At 37.8% G+C, this 19,918-nt stretch overlaps 2 protein-coding genes across 3 annotated transcripts in view; one reads left to right on the plus strand and one right to left on the minus strand.

Annotated features, from left to right (window-relative positions):
* rnf213a (ring finger protein 213a) overlaps positions 1–11,227 on the minus strand; it is a 39,839-nt gene extending 28,612 nt beyond the window's left edge. The window contains exons 1-15 of one of the 2 annotated variants that reach the window (XM_047801098.1): positions 11,092–11,227; positions 7,349–7,467; positions 7,023–7,201; positions 6,362–6,923; positions 5,865–6,331; positions 5,605–5,768; positions 5,318–5,488; positions 5,023–5,225; positions 4,504–4,793; positions 4,141–4,403; positions 3,110–3,325; positions 2,033–2,225; positions 1,817–1,872; positions 1,441–1,612; positions 19–186 (exon numbers count right to left, since the gene is read on the minus strand). In XM_047801098.1, the coding sequence (XP_047657054.1) occupies positions 19–186; positions 1,441–1,612; positions 1,817–1,872; positions 2,033–2,225; positions 3,110–3,325; positions 4,141–4,403; positions 4,504–4,793; positions 5,023–5,225; positions 5,318–5,488; positions 5,605–5,768; positions 5,865–6,331; positions 6,362–6,923; positions 7,023–7,201; positions 7,349–7,466 (3,222 nt within the window). In that variant the 5' untranslated portion in view covers position 7,467; positions 11,092–11,227. Of the gene's footprint in view, positions 1–18; positions 187–1,440; positions 1,613–1,816; positions 1,873–2,032; positions 2,226–3,109; positions 3,326–4,140; positions 4,404–4,503; positions 4,794–5,022; positions 5,226–5,317; positions 5,489–5,604; positions 5,769–5,864; positions 6,924–7,022; positions 7,202–7,348; positions 7,468–11,091 lie in introns of both variants that reach the window. The other variant, XM_047801097.1, reaches the window with a different exon arrangement.
* On the plus strand, positions 10,903–18,164 carry LOC113639540 (E3 ubiquitin/ISG15 ligase TRIM25-like). Its single transcript, XM_027141446.2, has 7 exons — positions 10,903–11,360; positions 11,870–12,462; positions 13,498–13,593; positions 15,259–15,492; positions 15,589–15,748; positions 16,753–16,818; positions 17,090–18,164. Exons 1-7 carry the CDS (start codon positions 11,264–11,266, stop codon positions 17,959–17,961), a joined length of 2,118 nt encoding a protein of 705 aa, XP_026997247.2. The 5' UTR covers positions 10,903–11,263; the 3' UTR covers positions 17,962–18,164.
* Positions 18,165–19,918: the final 1,754 nt, after the last annotated feature.

Consider the following 19,918-nt stretch of genomic DNA (forward strand, 5'->3'; position numbering starts at 1 on the left):
AAGGAGTTCTTTTCTCACCTCAATCTCTGATGTGAGGCTGGTACTTAAAGTGTAGGACTGAAGCAGTTTTCCCTTAAACGTCTGGCTTATCCACGTTCTGATAGTTTTCAGTGCCACTGACAAAATCTCAATGATCTTTGAGGTATTCTCTATGGCCTTTTGACTCAAGTCTTCCTCTTGATTCTCCTTAAAAAAGAAACCCACACCATTAAAGATAGTAATGAAAGCTATGATTTACTAACGTGGAAAAAACATCCACAAAACCAATGTAAAATTAGTTACTAGCAGTCAGCCACTGCAGATTTTCCAGATTCTGAAATCAAGCAAATTCTGCAATATTCAGCTGAGCATGCAACTTTTCTAAATTACCACAGATTTTCCACAAGATGCCAAGACTCCTCGTGTGACATCATCACAACCACATTCACCCAAAACCCTCTAAATTCAGTGTGTCGCACATGAGTAAAGCCATCATAGAAAGTAATAAGGTGTCTTCACTAATAGGAGTTTAGAAGAAATTGTTGGCAATTTTGACAGTTAAAAAAAATTGTAAAAATCTAAGCTTTTTTTGGCAGCAAACAAAAGTCCACAAACTCCTAGAGGGACTGTACAGAGCCTAGAAATGATTGCATCGATCATATAACAAAACAACACTTCTCTACTATGCAAGTCAGGGCTTTTCCATCCAAAACTGCACAATACAATACCATGGCCATGTAAAGAGAGGATGATTTTTTTTTTAAAGTTGGGTTTTCTGTTTGCATGGTAACTCACCAAAACAATAAAGCAGTCGTTAGACAAAAAAAAAAAGAAATAAACGTTCACCTTCACCATCAACAAGTTGATCACTGATAATTGAGCCATTTAACATAATGAATAATCAGAAGCTCAGAAAATAATCAGAATTTCTGGTGCACCAAAGACAAGTAGACCATGAGATGCAAATATAAACACCATTGTTCCTCTAGGGCTTTCATACTGAATTAACCCTGGGATGATGATGATGTTATAAACCCTGCTTTTAACCCCTTTAACACTTAACACTTAAATTTTTTTTTACCCCTGGTTATTAAAACTGGTAACCCGGCATTGCCGTGCCAAACAAGTACAGGGAAACATGTCAATCACAGTGAAGAGGAAACGGTTTCATTTTTAAGTTTTGGTCAGAAAAGTCTGTTCAGGACATAATGTATATATGATAAAGTCAGAAATCAACAAACAAAACTAATCAACTACAAAGCTGCAGCAGACCTGTGCTGTGGTGTTTTTTTTTCAATTATGTGACACAAGATAACCCAGGATTGTGTTTACTTGGTGTTTATAATAACCCAGGGTGAACTACTTCAAGGGTGAAAAGCCTTTTCTGTATTACTGAATTCCAAGCAAAATGTAAAAGGCGATTTAGCTTCATATATTGCTAATAGATTCACTTTGACATACCTGTTTAAGGTGAGACTGGGAAAATTCTGAAACCGAAACCACAAGGTTCAAGCAAGCAATTGGAATGTCTGTAAAACTATGTGTGTAGGAAGACTTTGTTCCTTTGCATATCTTCTCCAGAAGCTTCACAGCTGCAGCTAAGCAGTTCCTCCCATAGTCTTCAGAGAAACATCTACAAAAGACAATCAACAAATCCATAGCTGAGATCAGTTTATCCCAGTTGAATACAATGTCTTTTCAATAATGAGTCAATCTGGCAGTATCTAGCATTTCAGTACGAGATCTTATCAGTACCAGAACTCATTCCAATGTCTCATTAAGGTGACTTTAATTAACGTTATTCTGTTCATTAGTTAGTAATCTGGGCTTGACTTACCTGTATTTCTGTTCAAGAAGCTGGCTTTGAATGAAGGTCAGAGCATCAGATACATTCTGTGGAGAAACATACGATTCTACTAGCAGAAAATGCAACTAAGACATAATAAATAAAATGAATCTTGTCACCAAGAACTACACCAATAGGAGCACTTGGAAAATATCGACATATTTTATTCCTTAAATAATAATAATTTATTTCGATTTTGATACTAACGGAGGAAGTGGTGTAGGAAATATCCGCTGGAGCTTTGAAAAAGAAAAGGTGCAACATGTCTAAAAGCTCCACTTGGATGATAGTGCTGCATTCCGCCAACTGATCAACAGACAGCAGGAACATCCAGGATCGAGCCAGCAGCTTGTCCACTTCCACAAGGTGACTGTTTGCTTTCATCAGATTCAGCATGGATCTGAAAAGATATACCAGGTGTAGCAGGTTAATGCCAAACAAATAATAATACGAAAAGATACACGTTCTCAATTCCATCAAACACTTTATTAGGAACAGTATCGTAATAGCGTGTAGGGCCTCCCTTTTCTTTCAAAACAACCTCAATTCTTCATGCCATGAATTCCAAAAGACTTGGTGCATCATGCTGGAATTAGCCATTTGAAGGTGGGAGATTGTGGTCATGAACACATGGCACATGGACAGCAACAATATACAAATAAGCTGTGCCATTCAAGCAATGATTGACCGGTAGCAATAATCCCAAAGTGAGTCAAGAAAACATTGCCCTCAACATTACACCATCTCCACCGGCCTGGACTGCTGATGCAAAACAGATGAGTCCATGGATCCATGCTTAGGCTTGTTTGGATTTTCCCGTTGAAGGTCACACAGCGAATAATCTGTTTCCTCCTAACTCTATCCGATCTGATGTGCTCGTTCCTCCAGCTTGTTTATCCATCTTTGCCTCATGTCTTTTCCTCTCTGCTACAGTCTCTAACACATACAGCATAGCTGCTCTTACTACGGTCTTGTATAACTTTACTTTGATCCTTGCTGACACCCTTCTGTCACACAACACACCGGACACACTTGTCTGCCCTCTCCAACCCACCTGCACTTGCCTCTTCACCTCTTTTCCACACTCTCCTCTTTTGCACACTGGATGGAAACCATGGATTCATGCTATTTGTGTCAAATTCTAACCCTACTATTGTCTTCTGCTCTTCTGCCAGGTTATGGTATATGGTTGTGGTTAAATATAAAGCATTCATTGAATGAGTGGTGACTAAATAGTACTGTATGTGACACAAAAACGTATAAAACGAGTAACAGAAAAAGTACCTTAGATCTTGTGACGTTAATGACTTTGTAGAGGCCGCTTTCAGTCCTTGTAACCCAGCCCATGCCTGCTCATTTTTTGTGTTCGCAGTGAGTGAAACCGGTTCAAATGGTTTTGAGGTTCCCTTGAGCAGATGCAGAAGTGGGATCGTAACAATCCATCGTGGCATCCCTTCTCCCCTCACGGTGTTAATCAGATCCACCAATGTGTCGGGCAAACTAGAAAGTTAAAAGGTCAAGTTAAATGTTAACGTTCCAGTACAGAGTATTTCTATATGAAGAATCTATATATAAAAAGTATTTATTCTGGTTCGGAAATTGTACATTGTAAATAACCAACATAAAATACAAAAATGTGTTTATAAGCATTTTATTAGTTGTTTTCTGAAATACTCCTTGGTCCAAATCCAGACCACAGTTCATTAGTTGAAAATCCCTGGCCTAGTAAGTAAGTAAGTAAGTAAGTAAGTAAGTAAGTAAATAAGTAAATACAAATGGTTGTTTCCATGACTACAATACTTTCTGGTCTATATTTCACTTTCATTTCTTCATCTAATTTGAATTAATTATCAGCCATACTGTATATAAAAATTTTTAAAAAAAATTCTTCTGGGATTACATGGAGTACTTTTTTTGTGATTGTTGTGGCCAAAATGCTTGATTTTGAATTGTACGATGAGGCACATGATGCATCTCGGTCCAAATCTGTGAAAACTCTGAAGTAATTTTTAAAAATAAATAAATAAATAAATGCAATCTCGCTTGCTTAATTTTGCATTAATTTCTGCAATCGCAAAATCGTGATATCCTGGAGGGACAGATTCATATAACAAAGTATAGATTAATAGATATTTCAGGTATACATTTAGAATTTCATATTTTGGACAAATGCACAAGTACAGCCAATAAGTTTTAATACAACAAGATATTATATTGTGTCTGGCAGTCTGAAGCATATGGCATATGGCATTTGAGGCATTTATGAAATCTGGGGCAAATGGCATTTAATCTGTAAAGAATGAAAGTGCACCCACTCTTTCAAGCATGAAAATGACTCCTGGATGTTGGTCCAAAAAGGTATAAACTCCTCTTTAGGCAGATTTGGCAGACAAAGGGCAGAACAAAGACGGCTAAGTTCCCCCCATTCGAGCTGAAGGTTGTACTGCTTCCACAAGTACAACATAACGATCGCAGGCTTCAGAGGCTCCTTAATGTATTGACTTTTTTTTGAAGCGCCATCTTTCTGCAGTTCTGGAGTGACATGTTCAATCACAAAGTTCTTTAGGAGTTTACTAACCTAACAGGAAAAAAAAGGAAGAACAGTTGTATGCACTCTTATTATTTACGCAAGAAAAATATGGTAGATGTGGCGTCCAATTGACATCGTTAACACTCACATCTTTTTCAGTGTAATTCAAGTTTGACCACTTTTTCCCCTTCTCTTCAAACACGAAGGGGTTTCCGTAGACCTGATGGAACTGCTTGAGCTGTGTGATAAAGTTTCGGAGATTGATGTCAGTCCAGCTTGTGAGAAAATCAAAGATTGTCTTAAGCATAACTCGCCCCGCAATCTCTCGTCCTTCAATCACACTTTTCCTCTGTTCAGGCCAAATGTTCTCCTTTAATCGTTTAAACATTGACTTAGAAGGTTCTGCGCAGATGATGTCATCATACTGATGCCATTCTCCTGTAACAACACAAACAGATCAGATCATGTCCACAAACTTTTTAATCTGCACCTTTTGAATATGCTGAATATATCTACTTGTGATAATACATTTGACTGTTATATATAACATTTTGTCTCAGCCGAACCCATTCAAAATTCACTAAAACTACACAATATATATACACGATTATCTAGACTAAGCAATGTAGCCTAGTTTCAGCAATGGATTATGAAAGATTCTCCTCACCCTCTGCATTAAGTAGTTGTCCTTTAACAAAAAGACATCGGTTTGTGGTTTCATTCGAATCCAATTTGTAGATGTACTCGTACTCATATTTTTCCTTTTTGCTCCTGTATACCACATACTTGTAGGGTATTGACACAGCTTCTGCTTTGGCCTTTGTAGACACCAGACTCCCATCTACGAGAAATCCATGTTCACCGAGATCCCTGAAACCATACATGAGTTAATTCCATAGAAATTCCATTCCATATAAGTTATGAACACAAAACCTAGACAATAGGAAACAGCTCAGTCTTACTGTGTTACACTCAGCTCCAATAGGTCTTTGTTCCAGTCACTAATCTGAGGGCCAGCCCTTATAAATATGCGATCTTCATTGGGGTCAAACTTAAAATCCTTTGACAAGACAGCATGAAAGTAAATGGTGAGTCTCTCCTTTGAGGAAAGCTGCTGAGTTGAAGTGGGAATTCTGGAGTTGATCAGAAGTGAGTATTAGTAAATTAGCAAGATGTATACAGATGACAATCTACTCTGCCTAGATGAAAACAATAAGCCTTTCATAAGACCATAAGATTCACAAAATACCTCTCTGGTGGAATCTCTTTCCTTGAGTCACTTCCTTCTCTTTTGTTTTTCTTAGACTGCTGACTTTTCTGGCCACTCAAAGAATCTCCTTTCCCATGAGCAGACTGCAGAGACTGATGATCTTCCGTTGATGGTGGATCAACACTGGAGCTTTTATTTTTTACCTGCGCATGAAAAGAACCAGTTTTCAACGTGATTCATCACAGTGTATTTTAAACCATATATTACGTTAAATGTGCTAGCATATTCTAAGGCTTTACCTCAGGTATGCTCTCTGGTCCAAACACCATTCCAGATTTCTTTTCTTCCTTGTTTACACTCCTTGTTTTCTGTGTGCCTGGTTCAGCATCGGCATTTGCAGATTGATCAACATTGGCATTCTGATCCAGCATGGGTTGTGTCTGGCTTTGCGTCTTATTAGATTCATCTTTCTGGCTTTGTGATTTCTTAGATTCATCTTTCTGGCTTTGTGATTGCTTAGATTCATCTTTCTGGCTCTGTGTCTTATTAGAGGTGTCTTTCTGGCTCTGTGATTTCTTAGATTCATCTTTCTGGCTCTGTGATTGCTTAGATTCATCTTTCTGGCTCTGTGATTGCTTAGATTCATCTTTCTGGCTCTGTGATTGCTTAGATTCATCTTTCTGGCTCTGTGATTTCTTAGATTCATCTTTCTGGCTCTGTGATTTCTTAGATTCATCTTTCTGGCTCTGTGATTTCTTAGATTCATCTTTCTGGCTCTGTGATTTCTTAGATTCATCTTTCTGGCTCTGTGATTTTGTAGATTTGACTGTCGTGCTTGGCATGCTGCTGGGTTCATCTTTTTGATTTTGTGCCTTAAATGCATCCTTCTGAACTTCATGCTTGGGTTTCTTTTGGTCACTCTGCTGTTCTTCTTTCAGTGCTTCAGGTTCTGCTGGAATTGAGCCATCACTGCCCAGCTGAGTGGACTCTTGGTCACACTGTGATTTTTGGTCTTGCATTTCTCCAAGACAAACTTTATCGCCTTGTTCTCCTGATGCCAGGGTGTTATTAGCATTTACCTCAGGTAAAGCAGGTTCCTGAAGCATCATGGGATCGCCAGTCTTTTCTTTTTCTGGGTTGATGAGAGATGATCCAGGAGACACGCTGGTCTGACTTTCAGCCATGTCAGGAGTCTCATCCATAGGACACACTGATTCCTCGCTGTCGGAAGACATAGCTTCCTCCTGTGTCTTTGCCATGTCTTTATCAGTCAGGGAGATGTCAGAGAGATCAGAGGTCAAAGACAAAGGACCTCCTTCTTTCTCCAAAACTCTCCTTTTCTTCTTCTTCTTTTTTTTCTGTAAATAACATATGATGAGATTGCATTTGAGACAGCTGATGCTCCCAATATATTTGGTCTAACATCAAATACCTAACACTATGAGGTAAAGAAGTACCTTTTTTTTGACCTTTGGGCTGTTGTCGTTTGGCCTTTTAGGAGACTCAGCTGTTAGAGGAGACTGAGGCTGAGGCAAGACTGAGTCTGATTTTGCTTCTGTTGTCATTTCTGCCTCAGCTGCCTGTGGAATGACTTCAGACCGTGTAGACTCTTCTGGCATTTTGTTCGATAAAATACCTGATAAAATGATAAAGAAAGAATTATAAAACAACTGCCCAGATTTAACTGCTGCATTTCTATCACACTTTGCCTCATTCCATTGCAAGAAATACACAATTTAACAAGTACTATTTGTTAAAAGAGAAACAGATGTATTTGTGTAACCTATTTGGGTTTCCTCGGTTGGATTTGTCTCTGATTTTGCTGTAAGTGGGTTCCCACACTGACTGCAGAACTTTGCAGTCTCCTCCAAAGCAACATGATTACACTTTGAACACTTCATCCTGAAAACAAAAAAATGTCTCAAATTTAATATCAGGGTTACATTCCATACATTACTCATACATTAATGGTGTCTATTGGTAGAATTAATAACATTAAGATAAACATGCCAGCAAAATGTCTCCTATAGCATATTAAAGTTACTGCTTTTTTTTACTTTTAAGTGTCACCCATCTAAAGATTATGGTTGCATCATACTGTTAAGCACAGAATTGGTCTTTGGTCAAAAGAATACAGAGGTTTCAGCAGAGGTTTGTTTGTTTTTGTTTTTTTCTTTTGAAAAAAATCTATAGATTATGAAATCTTTTTTAAACAGCATTTTCAGGCCATCATACCTTGGCACATCAGGCAAAGATCACCATGCTAAAAAGTATAACAATATTAAAGGTGGGGTCTCCGATGTTTGAGAAATGCTTCAGAAAACTGAGTCGGGTCGACAAACTAAACAAATTTCAAAACAAATGTGTAGCCAATGAGCTGACATTAGCAGAATGCGGTTTTAACATTGACGTGGAGGATAAAAACAAAGAAAGAAAGCGAAGAAAGGCTTATAAAGCAAGAAGTAGGACCCGTGTTAATATAGGATCAGCTTTCCAGCGCTGGAGAAAACTAAAGCTAAACGCTGTTACTACACAAATAAAACCTCTTTTCTATTGTAGTAATGTAGAAAGGCAGCTACAACCGCGTTTTACTAGTAACAGCATTTAGCTCAGGAGTTACTGACCTAGGAAACTCCAATCTGTGAATATGCAGCCAACTTTACTTAAGATGCCGAGGTTGCTTTTTTCCTTCTCGACAGGTGAGTAACGTTAGTTACTAATATATGCCGTCCTTTGCATTTACATTACATTTACAGCATTTGGCAGACGCCCTTATCCAGAGCAACGTACATACTGTGAGTGCTTAAATCTCTAACATTGAATACATTAATGCTGGTTCACTAGGTTACATACTTAAGATACCATGAGTTTAAAGTGTCAAAGGTATTTTTATTTTTTTTTGCATGATTATGCTTGTGTGTCATTTTTGCCTGTTTGTTTATCTGCAATCGTATTGTTCTTCCCTTCAGCTGTGATAAAGACACATTTCTTTCATTAGTTGCCTGGGTTACGTATGTGGACAGGGGTGGGACCCATTTGGGTTAGGGGCGTGTTTGTTTTGGTGATTTTTTTATGTTAACATTGGCTTTCAAATATCGGAAACCCTATCTTTAATAGTGCCTTCCAGAATTACTGGCTCTTTACAGAAAAATTCTAAGCTAGCATTTTGTCTTAAAATATTAGACATTTTATATTATAGATAGATAGATAGATAGATAGATAGATAGATAGATAGATAGATAGATAGATAGATAGATAGATAGATAGATAGATAGATAGATAGATAGATAGATAGATCCTCTGCATCCTCTACTCTCGCACCTATTAGCTTTATATCCTCTTTTTACACATCCATATATTTCCTCTTTGGCCTTTCTCTTGACCTCTTACCTGGCAGCTCTATCTCCAACATCCTGTATCCTCATTGTTCTACTTCCCTCCCTCTCGTTCATACACATGTATTCTGTCTTACTACGACTGACTTTCATTCCTCTTCTTTCAAGATATGCGGCATCAGTGCTTAGCTCCTCAGTGTTTGCTCTGTTATTGTTAGTTTTTCCTTTTCTGTGTCAAGGAAATCTGATCAGTTTCACCAGGGATGAACTGCTGAACATTCGGCAGTACACACCACAAGATCTTTTACCAGTTTTTGATTATTCAGACGTTTTGCTGAATATTGTAGTTGGCGGAGCGGTGCTCTCGTGAAACTCAGACAGCGCGGTTTAAGAACGCACCGCCTAGCATCCATCTGGCAAATCTCCGCTCTCTATCCAAAAAACGGGGAAAAAAAACCCTCTCTGCTCACCCGGACAAATAAAGATTTTTCGAACTCTGCTGCTCTCTGCTTCACAGAAACCTGACTGAACAACACCATTCCGGACAGCGAGTTAAGTCTGCCGGGCTTTCAGCTCTTTAGAGCAGATTGCGACGCAGAATCAACGAAGAACCTCAAAAGAAACCCAAAACCCAAAATTACCGGACTTAATGACTACAGACCTACAGTGGATCACCAGCTTTCTCGCATGTGAAAACATAACTGGAAATAAAGCTCTTTCTGATTCTGAATCAGATTTCCAGAGCAAACACCATTGTCCACAGCGATTCCTGTCTGACTTCATCTATCAACTTGCCCATCACCTTAGCAAACAAGACGGGACTCAAAGCCGATCCTTGATGTAGCCCCACCTCCACCTTAAATTCCTATCTCTGGCCTATAGCATGTCTCACTGCTGTCATACTCCTCCCATACATATCTTGAACTACTCTGATGTACTTCTCAGCCACTCCTGACATCCTCACACAGGACTCTCTGTGCGTCTCTATTAACATTCTCAGGGCAAAATTCCCAGTGACCATTCACATGTTTAAATTTGGCACATTTTATGCCAGATGCCCTTCCTACTCTCTATTTGTTCCTAGCATCTTTTTATTGACTTAAACTAAGGTATAAATATGAGTTTGCATCGGTTCAACATCTTTTACCTCAGAGAAAAGCAAAGACATTTTAACACAAAAGTGACAGCACTAATCAGCTGACAAATACATAAGATATTAAAATATTAATATAACTAAAATAGATATTAAGCACAATTAGTATTATAACAGAGCACTCATTTCTGAAACAGTTGCACATTTCCCAAAACCAGGAGGATTGCACTATATACACAGACATACATAAACAGTGATCCATGTCCTCACACATTATCACATTCAAGAACCAATACTTATTTCAACATGATCTGTAGGTTCATATACTTAATAAGCTTTATTTACAACCCAAGTACCACTGTATGTACTTTCTATTGACTCCCTTTCTGCTGATCACAAACTCCTTTGTAATCATGTTTGCTGTATTCTTTGTTTGTTCTGAATGAGTTCATTGTTTTGCTTCTTCAGAAGGTCAAGAAACTAATAAATGGTACTAATAATCAAACACTGAGTGGCCATTTTAGTTTTAGGTACAATACACCAGTCATGCCTTCACTCATTGGGCTGGAACAAAACATCTCACCATTGCATCATATAACAATGTGTTTACCTGTTTATTCAGAGCAACACATCTACAACTGTACATGCATATTGTGTTATAGGTTCACCTGTTTACATATAAACGAATAGCATGCATTTTTAAGCAAAGTAACCTGTCTTACTTCACTTGTCAGTGTAAAGTGTATAGTTAGTTAACAATCTAAACCAAACTACAGTAGTATTGCTGAGCTTAACTCGCGCGCGCGCACACAAAACAAATATCATGACATCCAGCAAGCTAGCTAGCACTTTTTACTCCTCCTGTTAGCTAGCTAGTAAGTCGTGTAGCTTTCTTGCTAGCTAACGCTGTTTCTCGATGATGCAAGATTATAAATAAATAAATAAATAAAACTTGCTTCCATGTTACCTTCCATGTTTACGTTAGCTATCATCGTGCTAACTACAGTATATCAGCTAACTACTTCCGGTAAAAATAAATAAATAAATAAAACACACGAGCACGCAGTAAGATGTTCATAAGAAAGGACAGTTCCTTACCTCTACAGGTGTATCACTGTCTTTAGCATCATAGCCAGGTTAAAGAGTGTCACGCTGAGTCGGTAGTGCAAGCGTTTGCTGCATGATCTGCTGATTCACATCGCAAAGGGGGGGAAAAAAGAGCTTTCGTTTTAGAGCAAATGAAATTACAGCACGGCTGAAGTTTCGTTTCATGGGAAGTGGGCGTGATGTCACGAGTCCAGGACGTGGACCTCATGATAAACACGCTGGAGTTTATACAGCACCGTGGAGATACACAAGTAAACAAGGTAGGATAACAAATAAGCAAGGTAGTAAAATCCCCTTGTTCTCTCCTCTCCTGCTTCCTGTCTTTTTTTAAGGGATCCACAAGGGAGCTTTAGATGAGTTTAATATCTGATGCTTACTTAGTACTTTGAAGGTTCATTCAAATCAAGGACAAACCAAGTAATTCATTAGCATGATAGATATAAATAAGGGTTTAGTTTTATTTCCCCTAAATAACATCTTGAGGTTTAAGTGAAGAAAGGAGAATTGTGTTTGGTTAAAGATTAAAGAGTATTATTTGCCAGGCTCTGAAAAACTATTATGGATTCAATTTGGTTCCTGCTTCAGGGTTTAAACTGTACCTAGTTATTTATGTGACAGGAGTTGTCATATCTCTTCAATGCATTGGAACTACAAAGGGACTTTATCAGTTGTACTGTTGGAAAATGTTTCGCAACTATTATATCTCAACTCCAGTGACCACATGACCTACAAGCTTCGTTCTTTTTTTTATTTTTTTTATCTCCAACAGAGATGGCCTCCATGTCGTCCCTTATCCCACTGCTTCTCCCAGAAGATGAGTTAATTTGCTGCATCTGCCAGACTCTCCTCAGTAATCCTGTGACTATACCATGTGGGCACAACTTTTGCATGACCTGCATTAGCAAACACTGGAAATTTGGCATTTCAAACTTTCGTTGCCCCCACTGCCGCAGTTTGTTCACCTCAAAGCCAGTTCTAAAGACCAACACTATCCTTAGTGCTATAATGGAGCATGTTGAGGAGGTGTGGCCACAGTCTGAGGATGTCTCATGTCCAAGTGAAAAAATGGTCAACTGTGACATCTGTGAGGAGGGAAGACAGCAGTCAGCAGTCAAGACCTGTGTGACTTGCCTGGCGAGCTTTTGCAGCGTGCACGTAACACCCCATTTGAATAGTCAGGTGCTAGCTAAACACTGCCTGTGCTCACCAGTTTCAGACACCACAGATCTGCTGTGTAATAAGCATGCCAAATTGCTTGAGGTTTTCTGCTTGAACCACGGGGCTGCCATCTGTTGGCAGTGTACAGCAAAGCATCGGAAGTGTAACACCCGCTCCGTGGAAGTAATGAGGACGGACTGGAAGGTGAGCCGAAATAATAGGAGCGTTCAATTCAATTGTGTTTATATAGCACTTTTAACAATGGACATTGTCTTAAAGCAGCTTTACAGAACATAAAATGCTTATGTATGTTTACTTGAATTTATCTGTAATGAGCAAGCCTGTGGCAACTGTGGCAAGGAAAAACTGCCTTGGTCTATGGAAGAAACCCTGAGAGGAACCGGGGTCAAAAGAAAACCCATCCTCACTTGGGTGACATCCGAGAGTGTGATTATAAATTATAAACACTGGAGAGTTGGATTATAAATAATGTTCTTACTACAGTCATATACAGTCAATTGGTGCTGTGTAAACAGAAGTTCCCTTGCAACTTATAAATTAGCTCAGCATCTGAGTTCATTATAGATTCACACCAACTCCTCTGTGCCAAAGCCTTCAAATGCTCAATGATGGAGATACAGCATGTGTAGAATGTTATGTAATTGTATTGATTATTCTTATTATTCTTCTCAAAGTATATTAAACATAAGCGTAAGTGGTGTTGATAAACAAAACTGATTCAAGCTAAATCACTTGGTTTGAGAGCATGACTCTTATGGTGAGCAGGTTTGAGGGCATGGCTCTTTGGTTGAGAGATTAGAACAAAAGGAGCATTGCATGAGCAGTCAGTATTCAACATGAACACATGTGTGTGTGTGTGTGTGTGTGTGTGTGTGTGTGTGTGTGTGTGTGTGCTTACAATGTTTACATGTTTTAGGATGATTTACTAGGTGTATATTTTAAACTAAATCTGTTTAGTCAAGTACAAACAAAAATAAGAACTATGAGAAAATTGCATCTACTGTAAGAGTGAAATGAAAGGGAATTCACATTAAAAAGCTTAACTCACATTTTCATAATATTGATTGAATTCTTATCTGGAAACTATACATTTGAATTCTTTTGCTTTGCATGTAGCACATGTCACTTTCTATAGCGGCTTTGAAACTTCAGCTTCGTTCAAAACTATGATTTATGTGTTCATTATAACATGCTTGCTATTATTACTCATCCACTTAGGCTGCAATCGAGCCAGTTGCAACAGAAGCTCAGGACAGAAAGGATGCCACTAATGAACTCTTGGAAGCATTGCATATTATGTCAGATGGTGTAACGGTAAGATTACCGGGTAAACAGACCCTTTTTCATAGAGTTACAACATTTAAGACAACAAGCAGAGTATATTTTAGAGGTCTTCCATTTAATAAATCAGGGCTCTCAGATTCAGAACCACAACCCTACAGATTTTTCTCCTTTTTTAATTCAGCCAATGAAGCCCGTAATAATAATGTGATGTTAAAGGTATGTGATAAGGGCTGATACTACTAGAAAAATACTCAGAACATGGTGGAAAGGAAAACTAACAATAGTTCATACAGACAAGTCCAACATAGAAAAATATAATTCACTTTAAAATGATGTTATTATCATTTCTCTTTTTAGTGTAGTCTGAGCACATCTGGTATCTTAAAATGACTTGCAAGAGCCACAGGTATATAACCTATAGAACTGCTTTAAAACCTTGAAAGAATTTTTTTTTTCCAGATTTCCCGTATTTTTCCATATTTCTGCTTTCAGGTCTAAATATAAAATGTAATATAGGAATGAAAACCCAAAGATCATTTCACTAATTGCATGCAAATAGTTCTGAAAACACTATAATGCTTTATTTGATTTGAATATTTGATGTAATGTTCACCCCATCTTCCAATTAGTATGTTTCTCTTCCAGAAAGAGACTCACCACTCCAAGGAACATTACCACAAAAGTCTTGGCTAATTATCTAATGATACAAGACGCTGTTCCATTTGGTCACCAGATTTTTCCCCTGCAGCTTTATATTACTTTCCGTTTTTGCCCAGGCTCTTACTAATGGAGGAATCAGTAATGGTGTCCTTGTAAATGCAAGCAATGCCTGCAGTTCCCTTAGATGGCCTTCTGGGTTCTTGAGACTTTCAGAATATCAGTTGATGCATTATTGGGGGAATTCTGGTAGGCTGATAACTTCTGGGAATTACCACAGTTTCCAGTTTTCTCTATTAAGACATACTGGCTTTTATTATGGTTCACTGTATAAAGTCTAATACATTTCAGTAACTTTCCTTCACATCACATACAGAAATTCTTTTATTTTGGGTTAGCATGCTGTTTGTTAAGACCTTTTAGCCTATGTCATGGTATTACTGGAAAGGCACTATTTAAGAGTCCCCCTAGGTGTGTTTACTCTGATTAAACTCAACTACCAATTGAAATGGGTTGATTATGTAACTACAGGGCAAACACTTTTCAAAAATGTATCACTAGAACCTCATAGTCCTCATTTTATCAACACATACTTATTAGGACTCAGGGTTAGTGCATAGTGTAGGAATGTATTCATGGCAATTCTATTCTATGAGATACAATGTCAGAAACCAGAAAAGCATGTCTGTTTGAGATAACAGCTTTATTCAGCATTGACAGATTTTATTTACACTGTTCACCCCCTTGAACTTTTTTGTACAAATATTTGTATTACAGTAAATAAAGTATTTTGCACTTTCAATTGTTAGAAAATGTTTAAATCAAATGTTCATCGTTAAATCCAGGTTCTAATGCTACAAAATGTGGATAAAGTCAATGGGAATACTTATGCAAGGCACTGCAGCCGTATCGAAAGCGTGTAGGTGTGTGTGTGTGGTCCTAATTTGTCCTTGTAACTGTGCAGCTTGACTCAAAACTAGCTCTTATTTGATTAATTTCATTTATATATCTTCAATGCAGTTTGTTTGGTATCCACAGGATGCTGCAGCAAAGATGATTGAAGATGTGCAGCTCTGCTTTGAAGCACTACTGAACAATATTAACCTGGCCCAGAAGAGAGCAATATCCTTTATAGAAGCAGAGAGGATAAGAGCTCTCCAAAATATACAACAACAGGAAGATCAGATGAATAATTGTATGCTTTCCATATCTCAGGTCATGAAAAAGCTTGATGAGTGCAGATGCAATCACTCCTACTTCAACTTTCTTCAGGTTAGTAACTGAAGTAACTATCATTTTAGTTAAAAAGAAGCTCAAAATAATCAAAAGATCTGTTTCAAATGTCAAAATGTTTTGTCTTTCTTATAGCCTCTACCAGTACTAAATCCAGGGGCTGGTCAACTGCAAGATGTTCAGCTGGATGGCCAAGCTGTGGAGAAGATGATATTGGATCTTCAGAAACTTAACCGTAGTCTGGAATCTCAGCTCAGCGACTTGCTGCAAAGAAGAGAGGAAACACGAGACAAAGGCAAGGCATCTGTTTGGTTCTGATCAATTCTTACTTAGTTTAAGCATGCAGCTTTTTACAGTGTAATTTGTAACTCTGAACATTGGAGATAAAAAAATCTTGTCTCTGTTATACCACTAGGGGGCAAAATGGGCCATTAACAGGCATATTATAAAATAACTGTCAAAATATGCTAATTACAGGTAATTCTTATATAAATACATATAATTTCAGTCTGCAGAACTGTGGCTCATTGGAAATCAGCAGTTATAAAAATGCATGAACTAGCCCATCTTGCACCAACAATCATACAGATGGTTAAAATCATTTAGCTCAATTTTTTCCCCTATTCTGTGAACATTACCCAAAGGACCTTAACTGCATGAATTTATACAATGAACTGCTGCCACATGATTGGCTGATTACATAATTGCACAAATAAAAAGATGTAAAGATTTTTCTAATAGAATTCTTGGTGATTATATATAAACCTATTCCTCTAATGAGTGTGACACCCCTGGTCTAGATAGTACTGTACTATTTACCAGTTACTTTGTTCAAAAAGTAACTCAATTACTTTGTTGATTACTTACACCAAAAAGTAACGTGTTACTGTTAAAAGTAACTTTTTAGTTACTTTTTTTAAAGAAATAATGAGCATATTTCCACTTTGAGAAACTCGTCTTGCTCTCGCTTTGACTCGCCATTACTGCCGCACATCTTCAATAAACGGAAACACGTCCACAGTGCGGCGTATTCGTGTTTACAGTGGTTGGCATCCACCAATCCTACAATGCATCGCTGCTGTAAACAGGTTAGGCTGTAGGCTACACTTCAGCCAAAATGAATTAATTTAAAAAAATAACAGACAAACATTTATTTAAAAAGTAATGCGTTAGAGTATTAGTTACTGTCAAAAGTAACTGCGTTACAGTAACGCAGTACTAGTAACGTGTTACTGCACAACACTTCTGTTTACATTGCTTAGTGGGATCACAGATTGTATGCTTTTTTTATTATTACAGATTTGACATCAGGTGACTTCAGAATTGTCAGCGGCCACAGCAAACGACGTGGTAATCTTTTGAAATGTACGTGTGTATTATGTCAATATGGTGACATGGTAGCTGTGATTTGTATTTGATTTTTAGTGACTGGAAAAGTTCACTGTACACTTTTGTGAACTTTTCACTATGTACACTGTCGATTGTAAACACCAAACGTGCCAGATTGATTGCTGAGTTCCTGAACAAGTTTGTTTCACTCTGAGGATTACTAAAATGTTTGTAAATAAATGTTGCCCATTTCAGTGGGTAATATCTATTATATAATTTAAATTATTCCATCTTTCCTGGCATATAGATTCCAGTGGAGTGACCTTTGATCCAGTCACAGCTAGTGCCTCAGTGCTTCTCTCTGAAGATGGCCTGGCTGTCACTGTGGAGCACAGTGGGCTACCTACCTGGAAAGACTACCAGGTCAACAAAGAGATAGGCTTCAGGGTTCTGTGCTCTCAAGAGTTCAGCAGGGGGCAGCATTACTGGGAGGTTCAGCCACCAGAGGGCGAAGGCAGCAGCTGGGCTGTGGGTGTGACATACAAGATCAGTCAGGACCGTTACCAGAGTTTGGGTCAAGACAGCAGCTCCTGGTGTGTCAGGTGGCAGAACAAAGGGGATAATGCGGATACTGACAAGTTGACCAACAATACTGAAATAAAAGATGAGGAAGTAATGCTAACAAAGTCACTAGCTAAGGAAGGTGCTGTGAAGATCAAGATGCCCAATCTGGAATCAAAGAAAAGCAAACTCGAAGCATATCTTAAAACCGATATGACCAAGGGCGTTCATCTTCAGGACAAGCACAAAACAGAAATAACTCAAGCACTGGTGGAACAAGTAACAGAAGAAGAGGAGTATGTCTCAGAGTTGAAAGAGAACAAATGCACTTTAACAACTGGGAAGGAGGACAAAAATATCCCAAAATATTCTGGCACTGGATTTTTTGCCTCCTATAACCAGGAGGTGAACCTGATTTCTGAGAAGCCTCCTGGGAAGATCGGCGTGTTGTTGGACTGTGACCAAGGGTGGCTATCCTTTTTCTCAGTTTCTGACTTTAAGGTTCAGTTGTGCTACAGATTTCAGGCCCTATTTTCTGCTCCTGTCTGTCCTGCCATATGGTTAAGAGATCCAGATAGTACAATGACTATAATCAAAGGACTCAAAACATTACAGTAATGCGAGCTGCATGGAAAATAAATTTCTTATGCATTATTATTTCTGTAGTGACAACATATAGTACACATTCACTTTTATGGTAGCTGCTCAACAGATGTGGGAGGAAAAAAACTTCTGTAATCGTTAATAGAATAAACTCATAATAAGATGCAAAAATTGGTTCTCAAATAAAATATATAACCAACAAGCAAATTTAAAACTTACTTTGCCTCTTTGGCTGCAATGACTTGCCTCACTACTGTACAGTGTGCTGATTTTCTTTTCAGATTCATGTCTACTATTTGATTAACTGGTAAACATCCATTCTTATGGATGACAGGTTTTAATTGGTGTTATGTTCACCAAAACATAATGAAGAAAACATGATTTCAATTCAATTTATTTGTATGGTGCTTTTAACAAGTGACATTGTCTCAAACCAGCTTTACAGAAGCATAGAAACAAAAAAAATGGTAAAGTGTAAAGTTAAATTACTGATGTCTAACATTTATCCCTAATGAACAAGCCTGTGGTGACCGTGTCAAGGAAAAACTACCTGAGATGATATGAAGAAGACACCTTGAAAGGAACCAGACTCAGAAGGGAACCCATCCTCATATGGGTGCCACTAACAAGTAAATACTGTAAATCTAAATATGTTTGTAGTCGAGTAGAATTGTGCAACCAAGAGATCCTGAGGAACTAATAGGTCAAGTGAAATGACTTCTGTGGCTGAAGTGAAGATAATTTAGCTAACTTAAGCTAAAAAATAAATCAGCTTTCTGAACAGCATCCTTTTGTGCATCTTTCTTGTGTCCATTGTGGCTTCCTCTGAAGAAAATAAGCACATAAACCCAAAGCCTCTACAGGACCCATTGAAGCTCATCACCTGTAAAACATCATGAGGCAAAAATGTGGACACAGGTTATTACGGATTAATAGTTTTAAGTGACCTTGATGATGGTTCTGAATAGTAAGAACTCGACTCTTTATGCAGAAGCTCATCATCCAGAGAGACATCCAGAATCTTCCCAAACAGCTGGACATACTACAAAACAAAGAGCATCATCAACATCTGCTCCATGCATGCATGTGTGTATATGTATACAGTATGCCTGCTTGAACTTGTGATTTAGCTTAGGATTTCCCACTTCCTTCTTCCTCTGACATCAGTTTGCAGCTTTAAATGCATTAAAATACACCACTTTTCACAAACAGAATGTTTGTTAGCAGTACTATGGTATCAAGGTACCATGTTAGCAGTAGAATATTTGATCTCAAACAAATCATAAAATGTATCTATTGTACAATATAATGCTTTATCCAGCTGTGGAAATTAGATGTAGAGCAAATGCATGGATACTGGGACATTAGGTATAATTTGGGACAGTTCACCTTGGCAGCATTCATTTTCTTGTCTGATTCATGAATGTGAAAAGTGATGTCACTAAACACTTAGAGTCAATGTGCTTGATGAAGGTTGCTGTTGTTCTTTCAAAATGACGTAATATACATTATGTAAGAGGTGTCGTCAAAACAAACAGGAAGATGACCCCAATTTCCTTACAGAGAAAAGTTTTAAGCTTATCAGTAATTTAAAGATGTCAGAGGTGTGTTTATGATAAAAGGGAAGAGAGTATTAAAATAAATCTTCTCGGAACGAACGAGCATGATTCTGCATTTTACAGGGTTAATCTAAAATATCTGACCTAATCGTACAGAATAATACTGTGACCCCAAATGTCAAATCCCAAATATATATTATCCCAATTTTATATATTATATATTTGTTTATTATATATTTATTTCTTTTTCTCTCTTCTGTTTCAGTACTTCTGTAAAGCTGATTTGAGACAATGAGAAATTGTTAAAGGCGCTATACAAATAAATTGAATCGAATCATTGACTCTAAGTTTCTTTTTCTAGCATCTGGTCATTTAAAATGCTAATGATAGTTCATTAATTCTTATTTGTAAAT

The sequence above is a fragment of the Tachysurus fulvidraco genome, chromosome 15, assembly GCF_022655615.1.
Source record: "Tachysurus fulvidraco isolate hzauxx_2018 chromosome 15, HZAU_PFXX_2.0, whole genome shotgun sequence".
Lineage (NCBI taxonomy): Eukaryota > Metazoa > Chordata > Actinopteri > Siluriformes > Bagridae > Tachysurus > Tachysurus fulvidraco.

Excerpts from the sequence above, each read along its gene's own strand:
- LOC113639540 (XM_027141446.2), top strand. The coding sequence starts at position 11,264 with ATGGGAAGTGGGCGTGATGTCACGAGTCCAGGACGTGGACCTCATGAT. Across the intron at positions 15,493-15,588 it reads CCTACTTCAACTTTCTTCAG|CCTCTACCAGTACTAAATCC; the intron begins GTTAGTAACTGA and ends TCTTTCTTATAG. Across the intron at positions 16,819-17,089 it reads ACGTGGTAATCTTTTGAAAT|ATTCCAGTGGAGTGACCTTT; the intron begins GTACGTGTGTAT and ends CCTGGCATATAG.